The sequence below is a fragment of the Artemia sp. Qi Xiang Cuo genome, chromosome 21 (genome assembly GCF_049724085.1).
Source record: "Artemia sp. Qi Xiang Cuo chromosome 21, ASM4972408v1, whole genome shotgun sequence".
NCBI classification, from domain to species: Eukaryota; Metazoa; Arthropoda; class Branchiopoda; order Anostraca; family Artemiidae; genus Artemia; species Artemia sp. Qi Xiang Cuo.
In genome coordinates, this window is record NC_142814.1 from 43,315,836 (window position 1) to 43,331,781 (window position 15,946).

Sequence of the window (15,946 nt, forward strand, 5' to 3'; positions counted from 1 at the left end):
AATTTTTTTTTAGAAATGAAAATTTTTTGATTGTGATAACAACTCTTCTGTCAGAAGTAGCAAGTTTTGCTTAACACTAACAAACATTCTCATCAAAGTAACGACATTTTCATCAGTGATAACACTTTTTCTGTTCGAACTAGCAAGTTTTCTACTAAAGATACCAAATTTTTTCTTAGAAGTAACATTTTTTTTATTGTGATAACACCTTTTCTGTCAGAAGTAGCAAGTTTTGCTTAACACTAACAAACATTCTCATCAAAGTAACGACATTTTACCTTAATACTAACATACTTTTACTGAACACACACAAATTTCTCTTAGAAATAATGTTTTTCATCAGTGATAACACCTTTTCTGTTCGAACTAGTAAGTTTTCTACCAAAGATACCAAACTTTTCTTAGAAGTAACATTTTTTGATTGTGATAACAACTTTTCTGTCAGAAGTATTAAGTTCTGCTTAACACTAACAAACGTTCTCATCAAAGTACAAATATTTTACCTTAAAACTAACATACTTTTACTGAACACACACAAATTTCTCTTGGAAATAATATTTTTCATCAGTGATAACAGTTTTTCTGTTCGAACTAGCAAGTTTTCTACCAAAGATACCAAATTTTTTATTATAATTAACATTTTTTGATTGTGATAATAAGTTTTCTGTCAGAAGTAGCTAGTTTTGCTTAACACTAACAAACCTTCTCATCAAAGTAACGACATTTTACCTTAATAATTACATACTTTTACTGAACACACAAATTTCTCTTAGAAATAATATTTTTCATCAGTGATAACACTTTTTCTGTTCGAACTAGAAAGTTTTCTACCAAAGATACCAATTATTTCTTAGAAGTAACATTTTTTGATTGTGATAATAAGTTTTCTGTCAGAAGTAGCAAGTTTTGCTTAACACTAACAAACCTTCTCATCAAAGTAACAACATTTTACCTTAAAACTAACTTACTTTTACTGAACACACACAAATTTCTTTTAGAAATAATATTTTTCATCAGTGATAACACTTTTTCGGTTCGAACTAGCTAGTTTCCTACCAAAGATACCAAATTTTTTCTTAGAAGTAAAATTTTTTTGATTGTGATAACAACTTTTCTTTCAGAAGTAGCAAGTTTTTCTTAACACTAACAAACATTCTCATCAAAGTAACGACATTTTACCTTAAAACTAACATACTTTTACTGAACACACACAAATTTCTCTTAGAAATAATATTTTTCGTCAATGATAACACTTTTTCTGTTCGAACTAGCAAGTTTTCTACCAAAGATACCAAATTTTTTTTTAGTAGTAACATTTTTTTACTGTGATAACAACTTTTCTGCCAGAAGTAGCAAGTTTATCTTAACACTAAAAAACATTCTCATCAAAGTAACGACATTTTACCTTAAAACTAACTTCCTTTTACTGAACACAGACAAATTTATCTTAGAAATATTATTTTTTATCAGTGATAACCCTTTTTCTGTTCGAACTAGCAACTTTTCTACCAAAGTTACCAAATTTTTTCTTAGAAGTAACAATTATTGATTGTGATAACAACTTTTCTGTCAGAGGTTAGTTTACTTTTAGTTAAGAGTTTAGAGTTTTAGCTTGGAGTCTTAGCTTAGAGTTTTAGCGTAGAGTCTTAGCTTAGACTTTTTGTTAGAGTTCTAGTTTAGTTTTAGTTTTCGAGTTTTACCTTAGAGTCTTAGCTTAGAGTTTTAGTTAGAATTGAAGTTTAGTTTAGTTATAGTTAAGAGTTTAGAGTTTTAGCTTAGAGTTTTAGTTAGAGTTCTAGTTTAGTTTAGCTTTGGTTAAGAATCTTAGCCTAGATTGTTATCTTAAAGTTTTAGTTATAGTTGAAGTTTAGTTTTAGTCAAGATTTTAGAGTTTTAGTTTAGAGTCTTAGCTTAAAGTTTTAGTTAGAGTTCTAGTTTAGCTTAGTTTTGGTTTAGAGTTTTTGGCTTAGAGTCTTAGCTTAGAGTTTTTGTTAGAGTTCTAGTTTAGCTTTAGTGTTTGTTTAGAGTTTTACCTTAGAGTCTTAGCTTAGAGTATTTATTAGAGTTGAAGTTTAGTTTAGTTTTAGTTAAGAATTTAGAGTTTTAGGTTAGAGTTTTAGTTAGAGTTGAAGTTTACTTTAGTTTTAATTAAAAATTTGAGTTTTAGCTTAGAGTCTTAGCTTAGAGTTTCTGTTAGAGTTCTTGTTTAGTTTAGTTTTGGTTAAGAGTTTTAGCCTAGAGTCTTAGCTTAGAGTTTAGTTAGAGTTGAAGTTTAGTTATAGTTTAGAGTTTATGGTTTTTACCCTAGAATTTTAGCTTAGAGCTTTAGTTAGAGTTGAATTTTAGTTTAGTATCAGCTAATAGTTTAGAGTTTTAGCCTAAAGTTTTAGTTAGAGTTGAAGTTCAGCTTACTTATATTTAGGAGTCGAGAGTTTTATACTATAGTCTTAGCTTAGAGTTTTAGTTAGATTTCTAGTTTAGTTTATTTTTGGTTAAGAGTTTAAGCTTAGAGTCTTAGCTTAGAGTTTAGTTAGAGTAGAAGTTTAGTTATAGTTAAGAGTTTAGAGTTTCTAGCTTAGAGTCATAGCTTAGAGATTTTGATAGAATTGAAGTTTAGCTTAGTTTTAGTTAAGAGTTTAGAGTTTTACCTTAGAATTTTAGCCTAGAGTTTTAGTCAGAGCTAATTTTAGTTTCGTGATAGTTAAGAGTTTAGAGTTTCATATTAGAGTTTTATGTTAGAGTTTTTGTTAGAGTTCTAGTTTAGTTTAGTTTTAGTGAAGAGTTTTGACTTTTACTGTAGAGTCTAAGATGAGAGTTCCAGTTAAAATTATATTGCATTGTAGTTTTAGTTAAGTATTTATAGCTTCACCTTTCAGTTTATGTTTTCAGTTTTATTTAGAGTTCTAGTTTAGCTTAGTTTTAGTTAAGAGTCTGGATTTTTACATTCGACACTTAGCTTAGAGTTTTAGTCAGGGTTGAAGTTTAGTTTAGTCATAGTTAAGAGTTTAGAGTTTTACCTTAGAGTCTTAGCTTCGGGATTTTTCTTAGAAGTAACAATTTTCTGGTTTATGAGAGCAAGTTTTCTGTCAGAAGTAGCAATTTTTCCTTTCACACTAACAAATTTTCTCATCAAAGTAACAATTTTTTCCTTAACACTAACAGAGTTTTAGTAACACTAACAAATTTTCTCATCGAATCAACAAATTTTTCCTCAATACTAACAAACTTCTACTTAAAAATATAAAATTTTTCTTAGAAACATAATTTTTTCCGTTGATGATAAAAAGTTTTCAGTCAAAAGTAGCAAGTTTTCCTTAACACTTACAAGTTTTCTCATCAAAGTCATAATTTTTCCTTAACACTAACGGAGTTTTAATTACAGCTATCAAATTTCTCTTAGAAGAAAAAATATTTCGTCAGTGATAACAAATTTTCTGTTAGAATTAACAAGTTTTATGTCAAAGATACCAAATTGTTCGTCAGTGATAACAATTTTTGATTGTGATAACAAGTTTTCTGTCAGAAGTAGCAAGTTTTTTGTCAAAGATACCAATTCTTTCTTAAAAGTAACAATTTTTCGTCACTGATAACACAATTTCTGATAGAACTAGCAAGTTGTCCAGGAAAGATAACAAATTTTTCTTAGAAGTAGCGAATTTCTTGTAACAACACCAAGATATCCGTCAAAGATAACAAATCTTCTCTTCGAAGTAACAAATTTCTCCTTAATACTAACAAACCTTTACTTAACACACCCCAATTTCTTTTGGAAGTCACATTCTTTCATCAGTGATAACACGTTTTCTGCTTGAGCTTACAAGTTTTCTCTCAAATATACCAATTTTTTTCTTAGAAGTAGCAATTTTCATGATGATGACAAGTTATCTGTTAGAAATAACACGTTTTCAGTCAAACATACCACATATGTCTTGGAATTAGCAATATTTTCATTGATGATAACAATTTCTTCTGTCAGAAGTAGCAAGTTTTGCTTAACACTAACAAATCTTCGCATCGAAGTAACAAATTTTTCTTAATACTAATAAACTTTTACTTAACACTATCAAATTTCTCTTAGAAGTAACCTAACCTAAGAAGTAACCTTTCTCTTAGAACCTAACCTAACTTAAACATGGTACAAAGTCGACCTGGGGGGATTTTCCGGTGAGTATGGTTAGGTTAGGCTAGATTAAGTTAGGTTAGGTTAGCTAAGTTAGGTCAGGTTAGCTAAGTTAGGTTAGGTTAGGTTAGCTAGTAAGCATTTCTCCATGTTTAAATTAGGTTAGGTTAGGCTAGATTAAGTTAGGTTAGGTTAGGTTAACTTAGGTTAGCCTACGTACGCGCGCGTACGTAGGCTAACCTAACCTAGCTTAACCTAACCTTACCTAGCTTAATCTAGCCTAACCTAACTTAAACATGGAGAAATGTTTACCAGCTAACCTAACCTTACCTAACTTACCTAACCTAACTTAGCTAACCTAACCTAACTTAACCTAACCTAACTTAATCTAGCCTAACCTAACCTAACCATACTCGCCGAAAAATCCCCCCCAGGTCGACTTTGTACCATGTTTAAGTTAGGTTAGGTTAGCTTATCATGAGCGCTCATGATAAGCTAACCTAACCTAACGTAAACATGATGAAATGTTTCTATTTATTTATTAATATTTATTCATAACTAATCTAACCTATGGTTTCGGAGGTTAGATGAACCTAACTTAAATGTAGAGAAACCACTTAAACATGGAGAAATGTTTCTATTTATTTATTAATATTTATTTATACTTAACCTAACCTAACCTATGGTTTTGGAGGTTAGATGAACCTAACTTAAACGTAGTGAATCTAACTTTGAAAGAAAACTTGTTAAAGACCTGTTACTTCTAAGAGAAATTTGATAGTGTTAAGTAAAAGTTTATTAGTATTAAGAAAAAGTTGTTACTTCGATGCAAAGATTTGTTAGTGTTAAGCAAAACTTGCTACTTCTGACAGAAAAAATTGTTATCCTCAATGAAAAAATTGCTAATTCCAAGAAAAATTGGGTTTGTTTGACTTAAAACTTGTTATTTCTAACAGATAACTTGTCATCATAATGAAAATTGCTACTTCTAAGAAAAAAATTGGTATCTTTGAGAGAAAACTTGCAAGCTCAAGCAGAAAACGTGTTATCACTGATGAAAAATGTGACTTCCAAGAGAAATTGGGGTGTTTTAAGTAAAGGTTTGTTAGTTTTAAGAAAAAGTTGCTACTTCGATGCGAAGATTTGTTAGTGTTAAGCAAAACTTGCTACTTCTGACAGAAAAAATTGTTATCCTCAATGAAAAAATTGCTAATTCCAAGAAAAATTTGGTATATTTGACTTAAAACGTGTTACTTCTAACAAATAGCATGTCATCATAATGAAAATTGCTACTTCTAAGATAAAAATTTGGTATATTTGAGAGAAAGCTTGCAAGCTCAAGCAAAAAACGTGTTATCACTGATGAAAAATGTAACATTCAAGAAAAATTGTTGTGTGTTAAGTAAAGGTTTGTTAGTTTTAAGGAGAAAGTTGTTACTTCGAAAAGAAAATCTGTTATCTTTGACGGAAAACTTGGTGCTGTTAGAAGAAATTCGCTATTTCTAAGAAAAATTTTTTATCTTTGCTGGACAACTTGCTAGTTCTAGCAGAAATTGTGTTATCAGTGACGAAAAATTGTTAATTTTAAGAAAGAATTGGTATCTTTGACAGAAAACTCGCTACTTCTGACAGAAAAGTTGTTATCACAATCAAAAAATTATTATCACTGACGAAAAATTTGGTATCTTTGACATAAAACTTGTTAGTTCTAACAGAAAATTTATTATCACTGACAAAAAATTGTTACTTCTAAGAGAAATTTGATAGCTGTAATTAAAACTCTGTTAGTGTTAAGGAAAAATTGTTACTTTGATGAGAAAATATGTGAGTGTTAAGGAAAACTTGCTACTTTTGACTGAAAACTTTTGATCATGAACGGAAAAATTATGCTTCTAAGAAAAATTTGATATTTTTAGGTAGAAGTTTGTTAGTATTGAGGAAAAATTTGTTGATTCGATGAGAAAATTTGTTAGTGTTACTAAAACTCTGTTAGTGTTAAGGAAAAAATTGTTACTTTGATGAGAAAATTTGTTAGTGTGAAAGGAAAAATTGCTACTTCTGACAGAAAACTTGCTCTCATAAACGAGAAAATTGTTACTTCTAAGAAAAATCTCTATGCTAAGACTCTAAGGTAAAACTCTAAACTCTTAACTATAACTAAACTAAACTTCAACCCTAACTAAAACTCTAAGATAAGACTCTAAGGTAAAACTCTAAACTCTTAACTAAAACTAAACTAAACTAGAACTCTAACTAAAACTCTAAGCATAGACTCCAAGATAAAACTCTAAACTCTTAACTAAAACTACACTACACTAGAACTCTAACTAAAACTCTAAGCTAAGACTCTAAGGTAAAAGTCTAAACTCTTACCTAAAACTAAACTAAACTAGAAATCTAACTAAAACTCTAAGCTAAGACTCCAAGCTAAAACTCTAAACTCTTAACTAAAAGTAAACTAAACTAGAACTCTAACTAAACTATAAGCTAAGACTCTAAGGTAAAACTCTAAACTCTTAACTAAAACTAAACTAAACTTCAACTCTATCAAAAACTCTAAGCTATGACTCTAAGCTAAAAACTCTTAACTATAACTAAACTTCAACTCTAACTAAACTCTAGGCTATGACTCTAGGCTAAAACTCTTAACCAAAACTAAACTAAACTAGAACTCTAACTAGAACTCTAAGCTAAAATTCTAAACTCTTAACTATAACTAAACTAAACTTCAACTCTAACAAAAACTCTAAGCTAATACTCTAAGGTAAAACTCTAAACTATATCTAAAATAAACTAGAACTCTAACAAAAACTATAAGCTAAGACTTTAAGCTAAAACTCTAAACTCTTAACTAAAAGTAAACTAACCTCTGACAGAAAAGTTGTTATCACAATCAAAGAATTGTTACTTCTAAGAAAAAATTTGGTAACTTTGGTAGAAAAGTAGCTAGTTCGAACAGAAAAAGTGTTATCACTGATGAAAAATATTATTTCTAAGAGAAATTTGTGTATGTTCAGTAAAAGTATGTTAGTTTTAAGGTAAAATGTCGTTACTTTGATGAGAATGTTTGTTAGTATTAAGCAAAACTTGCTACTTCTGACAGAAAAGTTGTTATCACAGTCAACAAATATTACTTCTAAAAAAAATTTGGTATCTTTGGTAGAAAACTCGCTAGTTCAAACAGAAAAAGTGATATCATTGACGAAAAATATTATTTCTAAGAGAAATTTGTGTGTGTTCAGTAAAAGTATGTTAATTTTAAGGTAAAATGTTGTTACTTTGATGAGAATGTTTGTTAGTGTTAAGCAAAACTTGCTACTTCTGACAGAAAAGCTGTTATCACAATCAAAGAAAAGTTACTTCTAAGAAACAATTTGGTATCTTTGGTAGAAAACTTGCTAGTTCGAACCGAAAAAGTGTTATCACTGATGAAAAATATTATTTCTAAGAGAAATTTGTGTGTGTTCAGTAAAAGTAAGTTAGTTTTAAGGTAAGATAATATTACTTTGATGAGAAGGTTCGTTAGTGTTAAGCAAAAATTGCTACTTCTGACAGAAAAGTTGTTATCACAATAAAAAAATGTTACTTCTAAGAAAAAATTTGGTATCTTTGGTAGAAAACTTGCTAGTTCGAACATAAAAAGTGTTATTACTGATGAAAAATATTATTTCTAAGAGAAATTTGTGTGTGTTCAGTAAAAGTATGTTAGTTTTAAGGTAAAATGTTATTACTTTGATGAGAAGGTTTGTAAGCGTTAAGCAAAACTTGCTACTTCTGCCAGAAAAGTTGTTATCACAATCAAAAATTGTTACTACTAAGAAAAAATTTGGTATTTTTGGTAGAATACTTGCTAGTTCGAACAGAAAAAGTGTTATTACTTATAAAAAATATTATTTCTAAGAGACACTTGTGTGTGTTCAGTAAAAGTATGTTAGTATTAAGGTAAAATACCGTTACTTTGATGAGAATGTTTGTTAGTGTTAAGCGGAACTTGCTACTTCTGACAGAAAAGTTGTTATCACAATCAAAAAATGTTACTTCTAAGAAAAAATTTGGTATCTTTGGTAGAAAACTTGCTAGTTCGAACAGAAAAAGTGTTATCACTGATGAAAAGTATTTTTTCTAAGAGAAATTTGTGTGTGTTCAGTAAAAGTAAGTTAGTATTAAGGTCAGATGTTGACTGGAAGTGTTTGGGGAAATGATGGGCGTGGGGGAGCATTAACCCTCAGATCGCTTTTGACTGTTAAAAAGGGCATAGCCGTCTCCATTCCCAATTCAATGAGCCTTTTCATGTTTTTCTCCATTTACATTGTTCAGTCTGAAATCGATCTAACCTAACCTTTACCAGTAGGTGGGGTGGCATCCATTTTCCGTGAAGTTTCTGGTAGATAACAAATATTGAATTTGGTTATCAGGTTGTATTCCGTATTGAGTCAGTAGTCATCTGAATAAATATATTAAAATAAGGAAAATAGTCTCTTAAAATTCTCAAACCTCGACCTTAAGCCTAAGAAAATAATAATAATAAATATATGAAACTTTATTTCTGAAATCTATAACACAATGTCATTAATTTCCTTGGTGATATTAGGGATCTCCTTCTTATTATCAATGTCATTTAATAGATCATGGGCATATTCATTCCATTCTAGGGCTAGTCGATGTCCCCTTGGCACTTCTACTGCAACCTTGAATGTCCAAGGGAGAGATTTCATAGTGGGCATGGTGATTTGAAAAGGGACAGTGGACTGGTATAGAACGCTCCTGGATGTGTCAGCTATCTCCAAACGCTGCACGGGGGTTGGTACGGTGCCCCTAGCCCTCTTTTCATGAGGGGAACAATGCTCATAATTGTCCTTAAAAGAAGAAACAATTTAGTATGGAAATAATGATTCCCTTTTTACAGAAGAAAAATTAGTACCCCCAACCCCCTAACCATAATTTTGTCTTGAAAGCATTTATCGCAAAGAAGCCCCTCCCCCTTTTCAGCAAAGCAAAAAGTAAAATTTTACGAGAAATATAATATGCTTGGAAATCAAATGCTATTCAATTTACACATAATAAAGTTATGTATTCTTTTTCATAGAAATCCCGGCCGCTTACTTTTCACGCGAAGAAACACTTTGTTTCAACTTTACAATGCAGGTGTTAGAATTGAGGCATTGCCCCTTCCCCCTTTTTAGATAATGTCCTAAAAAAATAATGTTAGACCATAATTTTGGAAATTACTCGTTTCTCTACTTCCATACAAGTTGCGTAGGCTTAGCTTAATTATCGCAATCTCTTTTTGCTTGAAACTGTTTTAATTCGATGGGAAAAAGTATCGTTTTTTCAGTGAAATCTTTGGCTAGGCCGCTAATGTAAACATGCAGGAAGTGCAATTGTGGGGTGACAGCTAATTATCAGCTATTTAAATCTTTGCGGAAATGTTTATGCCACGTTAGCGGCTTAATAGCTAAGGGAATTACTGAAAGTTGGCTGTAAAAAAGAGAGTTCAAAAACCGAATTATTTCTATTGGAAGAATTAAAGTCATAAACTGAGAGGGGTGTGGTGGGGGGAGGTTAGGCTTACACGGTAAAAACGAACATATTTTAAGCTTTCTAGCGAGTATAAACAATATATAGTGGAGTTTGTGTTGTGTGGGGGGGTATACCCTGAATTTACTGGAGGGGGACTATGTAAAATAATTTTATTTGAAAATAAAGGATGAAAATTTACTAAACAGAACTCACATTGTTAATCATTGTAGATGAAGTTTCCTTGTCAATAATTTCAGATGCTCTATCCATTGTGTCTTGTAACTATATTATAATTTAATCACAACGCAATATACGAAATCTCAAGGACTAATTGTTTTTTATGGGGAAACCATTTGTAACCGACTCTCTGATTGGTTTAGATGGAGACATGTGATCCTGTTTCCCGTTAGCGGATCAAAACATTCTCCCCACCGATTATGTAAATCAAGTTCTTGGAAATTCTCTCCCCTGGATCAATACATTCCCCATCGATTATGTAAATCAAGTTCTCGGAAATCCTCTCCCCTTCGATTACGCAATCAATTTCTCTGAAATTCTATGCCCATATATGGTGTGGGGTCACGAGCTCATGAGGTTAGGTTGGGGTATGCAATCAATTTCTCGGTAATCCTCTCCCCTTGAATTACGCAATCATTTTCTCGGAAATTCTATGCCCATATATGGAGTCCCCCTCGGACCTCATGAGGTTAGGTTAGGTTATGCAATCAATTTGTCGGAAATCCTCTCCCCTTCGATTTCGCAATAATTTTCTCGGAAATTCTATGCCCATATATGGTGTGGGGTCACGAACTCATGAGGTTAGGTTAGGTTACACAATCAATTTCTCGGAAATTCTCCCTCCTTCGATTACGCAATCATTTTCTCGGAAATTCAATGCCCATATATGGAGTCCCCCTCGGACCTCATGAGGTTAAGTTGGGTTACGCAATAAATTTCTCGGAAATCCTCTCTCCTTCGATTACGCAATCATTTTCTTGTAAATTCTATGCCCATATATGGAGTTCCCCCCGTATTCAATAAGGGGATTCTACTGCTGTCAAGATTAATTTTCATTGACTCGCTCACATGTGTGGTGTTACATGTCTTCTAACTACGTGTGTCTTTGATTTCCATTTTCCTTTTTGACTTGCTCACATGCTCGGTGTCGCATGTCTTCTAACCGCGCGTGTTTTTGATCTTCATTTCATTTTTGACAAGCTCTAATGGTCGTTTTCGCATATGTTCTAAGCGCCCGTATCTTTGCTCTTCATTTTCATTTTTGACACGTTTTTGGATTTTGATAACCAAAAACGATTTTTTAACGATTTAGACAATTTAGAAATGGCTTTTGCTTTAGCTTTCTGTATTGGTGTTGTCGCAATTGATGGTCCAGGTTGTCGATTTTAACATCTTTTCACGTTTGATAGTTCAGATGTTGGTTCCAAAAAATCATCATATATAGTAACTGCAACTGCAAATTTTCGTTTTTTTGGCTTTCCAACAGACATTATATTATATAAATAATTGATGTGTTGGAAACTCAACAATCTTATTTGTGCTATACATGAAGTCATATAAGAGAACCGTCATAAAAAATGCTTATATGATGTACTAACATAATACATGACGTAATTCACAAAAACCAAAATTAAGGCTTTCAACGAAAATTTTCTCAGACTTCTGACCTATCTAGATCGTTTTTTTATGCGAGAATATGTCAAGATACCAATTTCTCCGAAAAAAATATAGAGCCGTTTTCGAGAACATACATACATACTATTTTTATTCTAGGGTGAGTCACAGGATTGCCCTCCCCACCCCCCTAGAATTTTTGTCGGACTTGTGAAAATGTAACAGAAATTCATATATAAAAAAGTTTTGACATGTGTTTTTTCTTTAATAATTCTAATACAAAAATAAAACTAATTTCCTTTTTTTAGAGTTCCAGTAACCATTGATATGGAACGCCTTTATTTAAAGATTTTTTTCTTTTTTTTTTTTACTACAAACTGTTTGATTATTCAGACTTCTACGTCAGGATTTCAGAGAATTGCTTCATTTCTCATTCGAAGGCTGGTGTGAAGGCTGAAATATTTCCATTAAGAGGACTGCGCATATTTAGAAATTTCACCAAGAAAGAATTACTTCGAGAGAAACTAGTGCATCCGTAAGTTTCCAATTAGAAACATAAGCATGAACGAAGAACTGTTTACAGATGTTTTAGTGTTTAATTTCAGTCTCAATGAAATAAAAAACATAACAGAACTTATTAGAAACGGATGGCATTTTCCAGCTGTAAAACGAGCTGTTTTCATCACTATATACTGCATTTTGATAATTCTTGGTGTATTATTAAACTCGTTGATATTTGCTGCAATTTTAAGGCCAAAAGCCAGTGTTTCAACTACAAACATTTTTATTATGAACTTGGCTATGTCTGATTTGGGTATGTGTTTATCTGTGATGCCGTTGACACTGGTGATAATACTTAAGCGACATTGGTCTCTTGGTGAAATTCTGTGCAGGCTTAAGTCTGGTGCAGAAACAACTAGTGTTTTAGTTTCTACAGGGACTATTGTTGCAATCGCCATCGAGAGGTTAGTATCAGGCATTTTAATCTATGAAAGGTCACATACAGCTGGTGTTTGATGCGCTCATTGCGCCTCTTCTTTCATCCATCAAGGAATGGTGCAAAGAGATAGTTATTACCATCCTAATTTTACCAATCACAATAAATAAATTATTTAATATTATTATCCCACTGAAAAAAGCCAAGTGCCACCAAACCCTAAATGGTGTTGATAGCTTTTTTGTCTACAATAGTGCCAGTTACCATTCTCAAAATTTCCCCATACTCACTGGAAAGGTCTTTGAAGGAGATTAAACAAAAAAAGAGAGTTTTTCAATTAAAACTAAAGAGCAACATTAAAACTTAATACGAAGAGAAACTATTACGTATATGATGGCGTTGCCTCCTCCTCAGCACCTTGTTCTTCACGCAAAAGTTTTTAGGCAATTTTAAAAAAGCTTCTCATTCTTCAAATTAAACGACCCTTCTTTTAGGAGTCGTTATGAAGGAATTGGAACAAAATTCAAACTTTACTGTAAAGAGTGAGGTGTTGTGGAGGGGGTAACTCCCCTAACTTATACGTGATAATTTCTTTTCGTTTTACGTTTTGATGTTGCTTATTACTTTGAGATCAAAAACTTTTTTTTTGTTTAATTTCAAATCGGTTTTTAAATAACGCCAGGAAATCCGGTTCCACCTCCAGGGGAAATCCCTCCCCCCTAAAAAAAATATCCTCTAGACTTTCAATTTCGGGTAAAATTTATTCCGGACAATTATCCTTAACGTCTCCAGACTTAAAACGACATAAATCTCCTGAGCCGGCAAAGAAAAAGTAATACAAATAAAAACAATTTCGTACAGGAATTCTGAAAAATTCCCCCAGTCTTCTATTTCTCCTGAAGAGGTCACCCCTGTGAAACTTTCCTCTCCATGAAAAATTTTCCCCGTTGAAAATCCCCCCGCAGAAAATTCCCCACCCCCACCCAAAAAATGTATGCACATTTCCAAATATATATAATTTCTTAGACCACACTGCTTTTCCATTTACGAAAAATTAAGCAAGAAAAAACCCATTTTTTCTTGCTTAATTTTTCAAATATATAACCCTTATACGTGCACAATGGGCAAGTTTTATAACTTAAAGACCTTTCCCCAGGGGCATTGGGGTCATGTTATCTACAAAGACGTGATTATTGGAAATTTTAACTATGCTGAACAAAATGGCTATCTAAAAATTTTGATCAGACGGCTTTAGGGGAAAAGGGCGTAGAAGAGGGGCTAGTTGCCCTCCAATATGTTTGGTCACTTAAAACGGGAACTAGAACTTTAATTTTCGTTTGAATGAGCCCTTTTTCGATATTTTAGAAACACTGAGTCGATACGATTATCGCTAAAAAAAAAAGAAAAATACACGCATCCGTGATTTTTTTTTTCAAGCAAAAAATACAAAGGTCCACATTTTTACATATAGGAGCTTGAAATCTCTACAACAGGGTTCTATGATACACAGAATCTGATAGTGTAATTTTCATTAAAATTCTTTGACTTTTAGAGGGTGTTTCCCCCTTTTTCAAAAATCGAACAAATTTTCCCAGGCTTGTAGCTTTTGATGGGCAACATCAAACTTCATGAATCTTGTATATTTGGAATCAAACAGTTCGCGGTAACAAACTGTAAGTAAGGAGCGACTCGGCTCAATGGTAACCGAAACTCTAAAAAACGGAATTTTGATACCAATAGATACATCAAAAGAATTGGATTTTGATTTTGATTTCAAATATATAAGTGTAATCAAGTTTAATCTTACCCATCAAAAGTTACGCGCCTGAGAAAATTTGGCTGATTTTCGAAAAAAGGGAGAAAGACACTCTAAAAGCTATAGAACCTTAATGAAAATTACACCATCATATTCAGCGTATCAGAGAACCCTACTGTAGAAGTTTCAAGCTCCTATCTGCAAAAATGTGGAATTTTTCATTTTTTGCCAGAAGAAAGATCACGGATGCGTGTTTATTTTTATTTTTTTCTCAGGGGTATCCGTATTGACCCAGTGGTCATAGAATATCGTAGGAGGGCTCATTGGAAAGTAAATTAAAAGTTCTAGTGCCCTTTTCAATTGACCAAAAAATGGAGGGCAGCTAGGTCCTCTCCAATACTCATTTTTTTCCCAAAGTCACCCAATTGAAATTTCAGGATAGCCATTCTTTTCAGCATAGTCAAAAATTTAATAAATATTTCTTTCAGTATGACTTAATCCCCACTGTTCCCAGGGGAAGGGCTGCAAGATATGAATTTTGCCCATTGCTTACATATTGTGTTGGTTATTGGGAAGTAGGCTATACAGACATTTTCAGGAAGGATTTTTTTCTGGTGGGGGGGGGGGGGCTGGAGGAGGGGGTTACTCGGGAGAATCATTTCGTGGAGGACGTTTCTTCGCGGTAAGGGACATTTCTATGAAGGGGGCGCCGGATTTCAAAGCATTATTTAAAAAACGATCAGAAATTAAATTAAAAAAAACAAGTTTTTTCAACTGAGAGTAAGAAGCAACATTAGAACTTAAAACGAACAGAAATTAGTATGTATATGAGGGGGTTCTCCCCCAAGTCAATACCTCGCTCTTTACGCTACAGTTTTTTTTAGCGCTTTTAAAAGAGCTATCTATTCTAATTAAACGGCCTTTGTGATTCAGGGGTTTGTGAATTAAATTTTTTTTTTAACTTTTAACATAAAGAGTGAGGTTTTGACTAAGGGTAGAACCTCTTCATATACGTAATAACATATACGAAAAAAAAGAAAAAAAGAAGCGATCCGACTCAATAGTAATCAAAACTTTTAAAAACGGAATTTTGATGTCAATAAATGTATCAAAAGAATGGGCTTATAATGCTGATTCTAAATATATAAATTTTATTAAGTTTAGTATTACTCATTAAAGGCTACGAGCCTGAGAAAATTTATCTGATTTTTTAAAGAGAGGGGAAACATCCCCTACAAGTGAAAAATTTTTAATGAAAATCACACCGTCAGATTCAGCGTATCAAAAAACCCTAGTACATAGGTTTCAAGCTCATATCTGAAAAAATCTGCGACTTTGTATTTTTTGCCAGAAGAAAAATATACGAATATAGAAGTTAGTTACGTAAGTTAATTTGTAAATTACGTCAGAACCAAATTTAGAGACAGCTATTTAGCAAAGGAAAAAAAAATTTTATGCAAATTTTGTTTACCTATTCAATGACGGTGAGCCAAATTAAAAGCTGCATTAACTAAAAGACGATCAGAAATTAAATAAAAAAAACAAGTTTTTTCAACTGAAAGTAAGGAGCGACATTAAAACTTAAAACGAACAGAAATTATTCCGTATATGAAAGGGGCTGTCCCCTCCTCAACGCCTCGCTTTTTACGCTAAAGTTTGACTCTGTCTTACAACTTAATTTTTTTTAACAATAAAAAAACTTTAGCATAAAGAGCGAGACGTTGAGGAGGGGACAGCCCCTTTCATATACGGAATAATTTCTGTTCGTTTTAAGTTTTAATTTCGCTCCTTACTTTCAGTTTAAAAAACTTGTTTATTTTATTTATCATCATAATAAGCCAATTCTTTTGATATATCTTTTGATATAAAAACTCTGTTTTTTAGTGTTTCGGTTACTATTGAGCCACGTCACTCCTTACTTAAAGTTCTTTACCACGAACTGTTTTATAAGACCGGTTATTCATGTCTGGTTCTCTGTTAC

The 15,946-nt window shown here is 32.2% G+C and overlaps 1 protein-coding gene across 1 annotated transcript; it reads left to right on the forward strand.

Annotated features, from left to right (window-relative positions):
- Window positions 1-11,833: 11,833 nt before the first annotated feature.
- On the forward strand, window positions 11,834-12,289 carry LOC148939595 (neuropeptide Y receptor type 2-like). The gene has a single exon (XM_089106920.1). The coding sequence runs from the start codon at window positions 11,834-11,836 to the stop codon at window positions 12,287-12,289; it is 456 nt and encodes a 151-aa protein (XP_088963046.1).
- The last annotated feature ends 3,657 nt before the right edge of the window (window positions 12,290-15,946 follow it).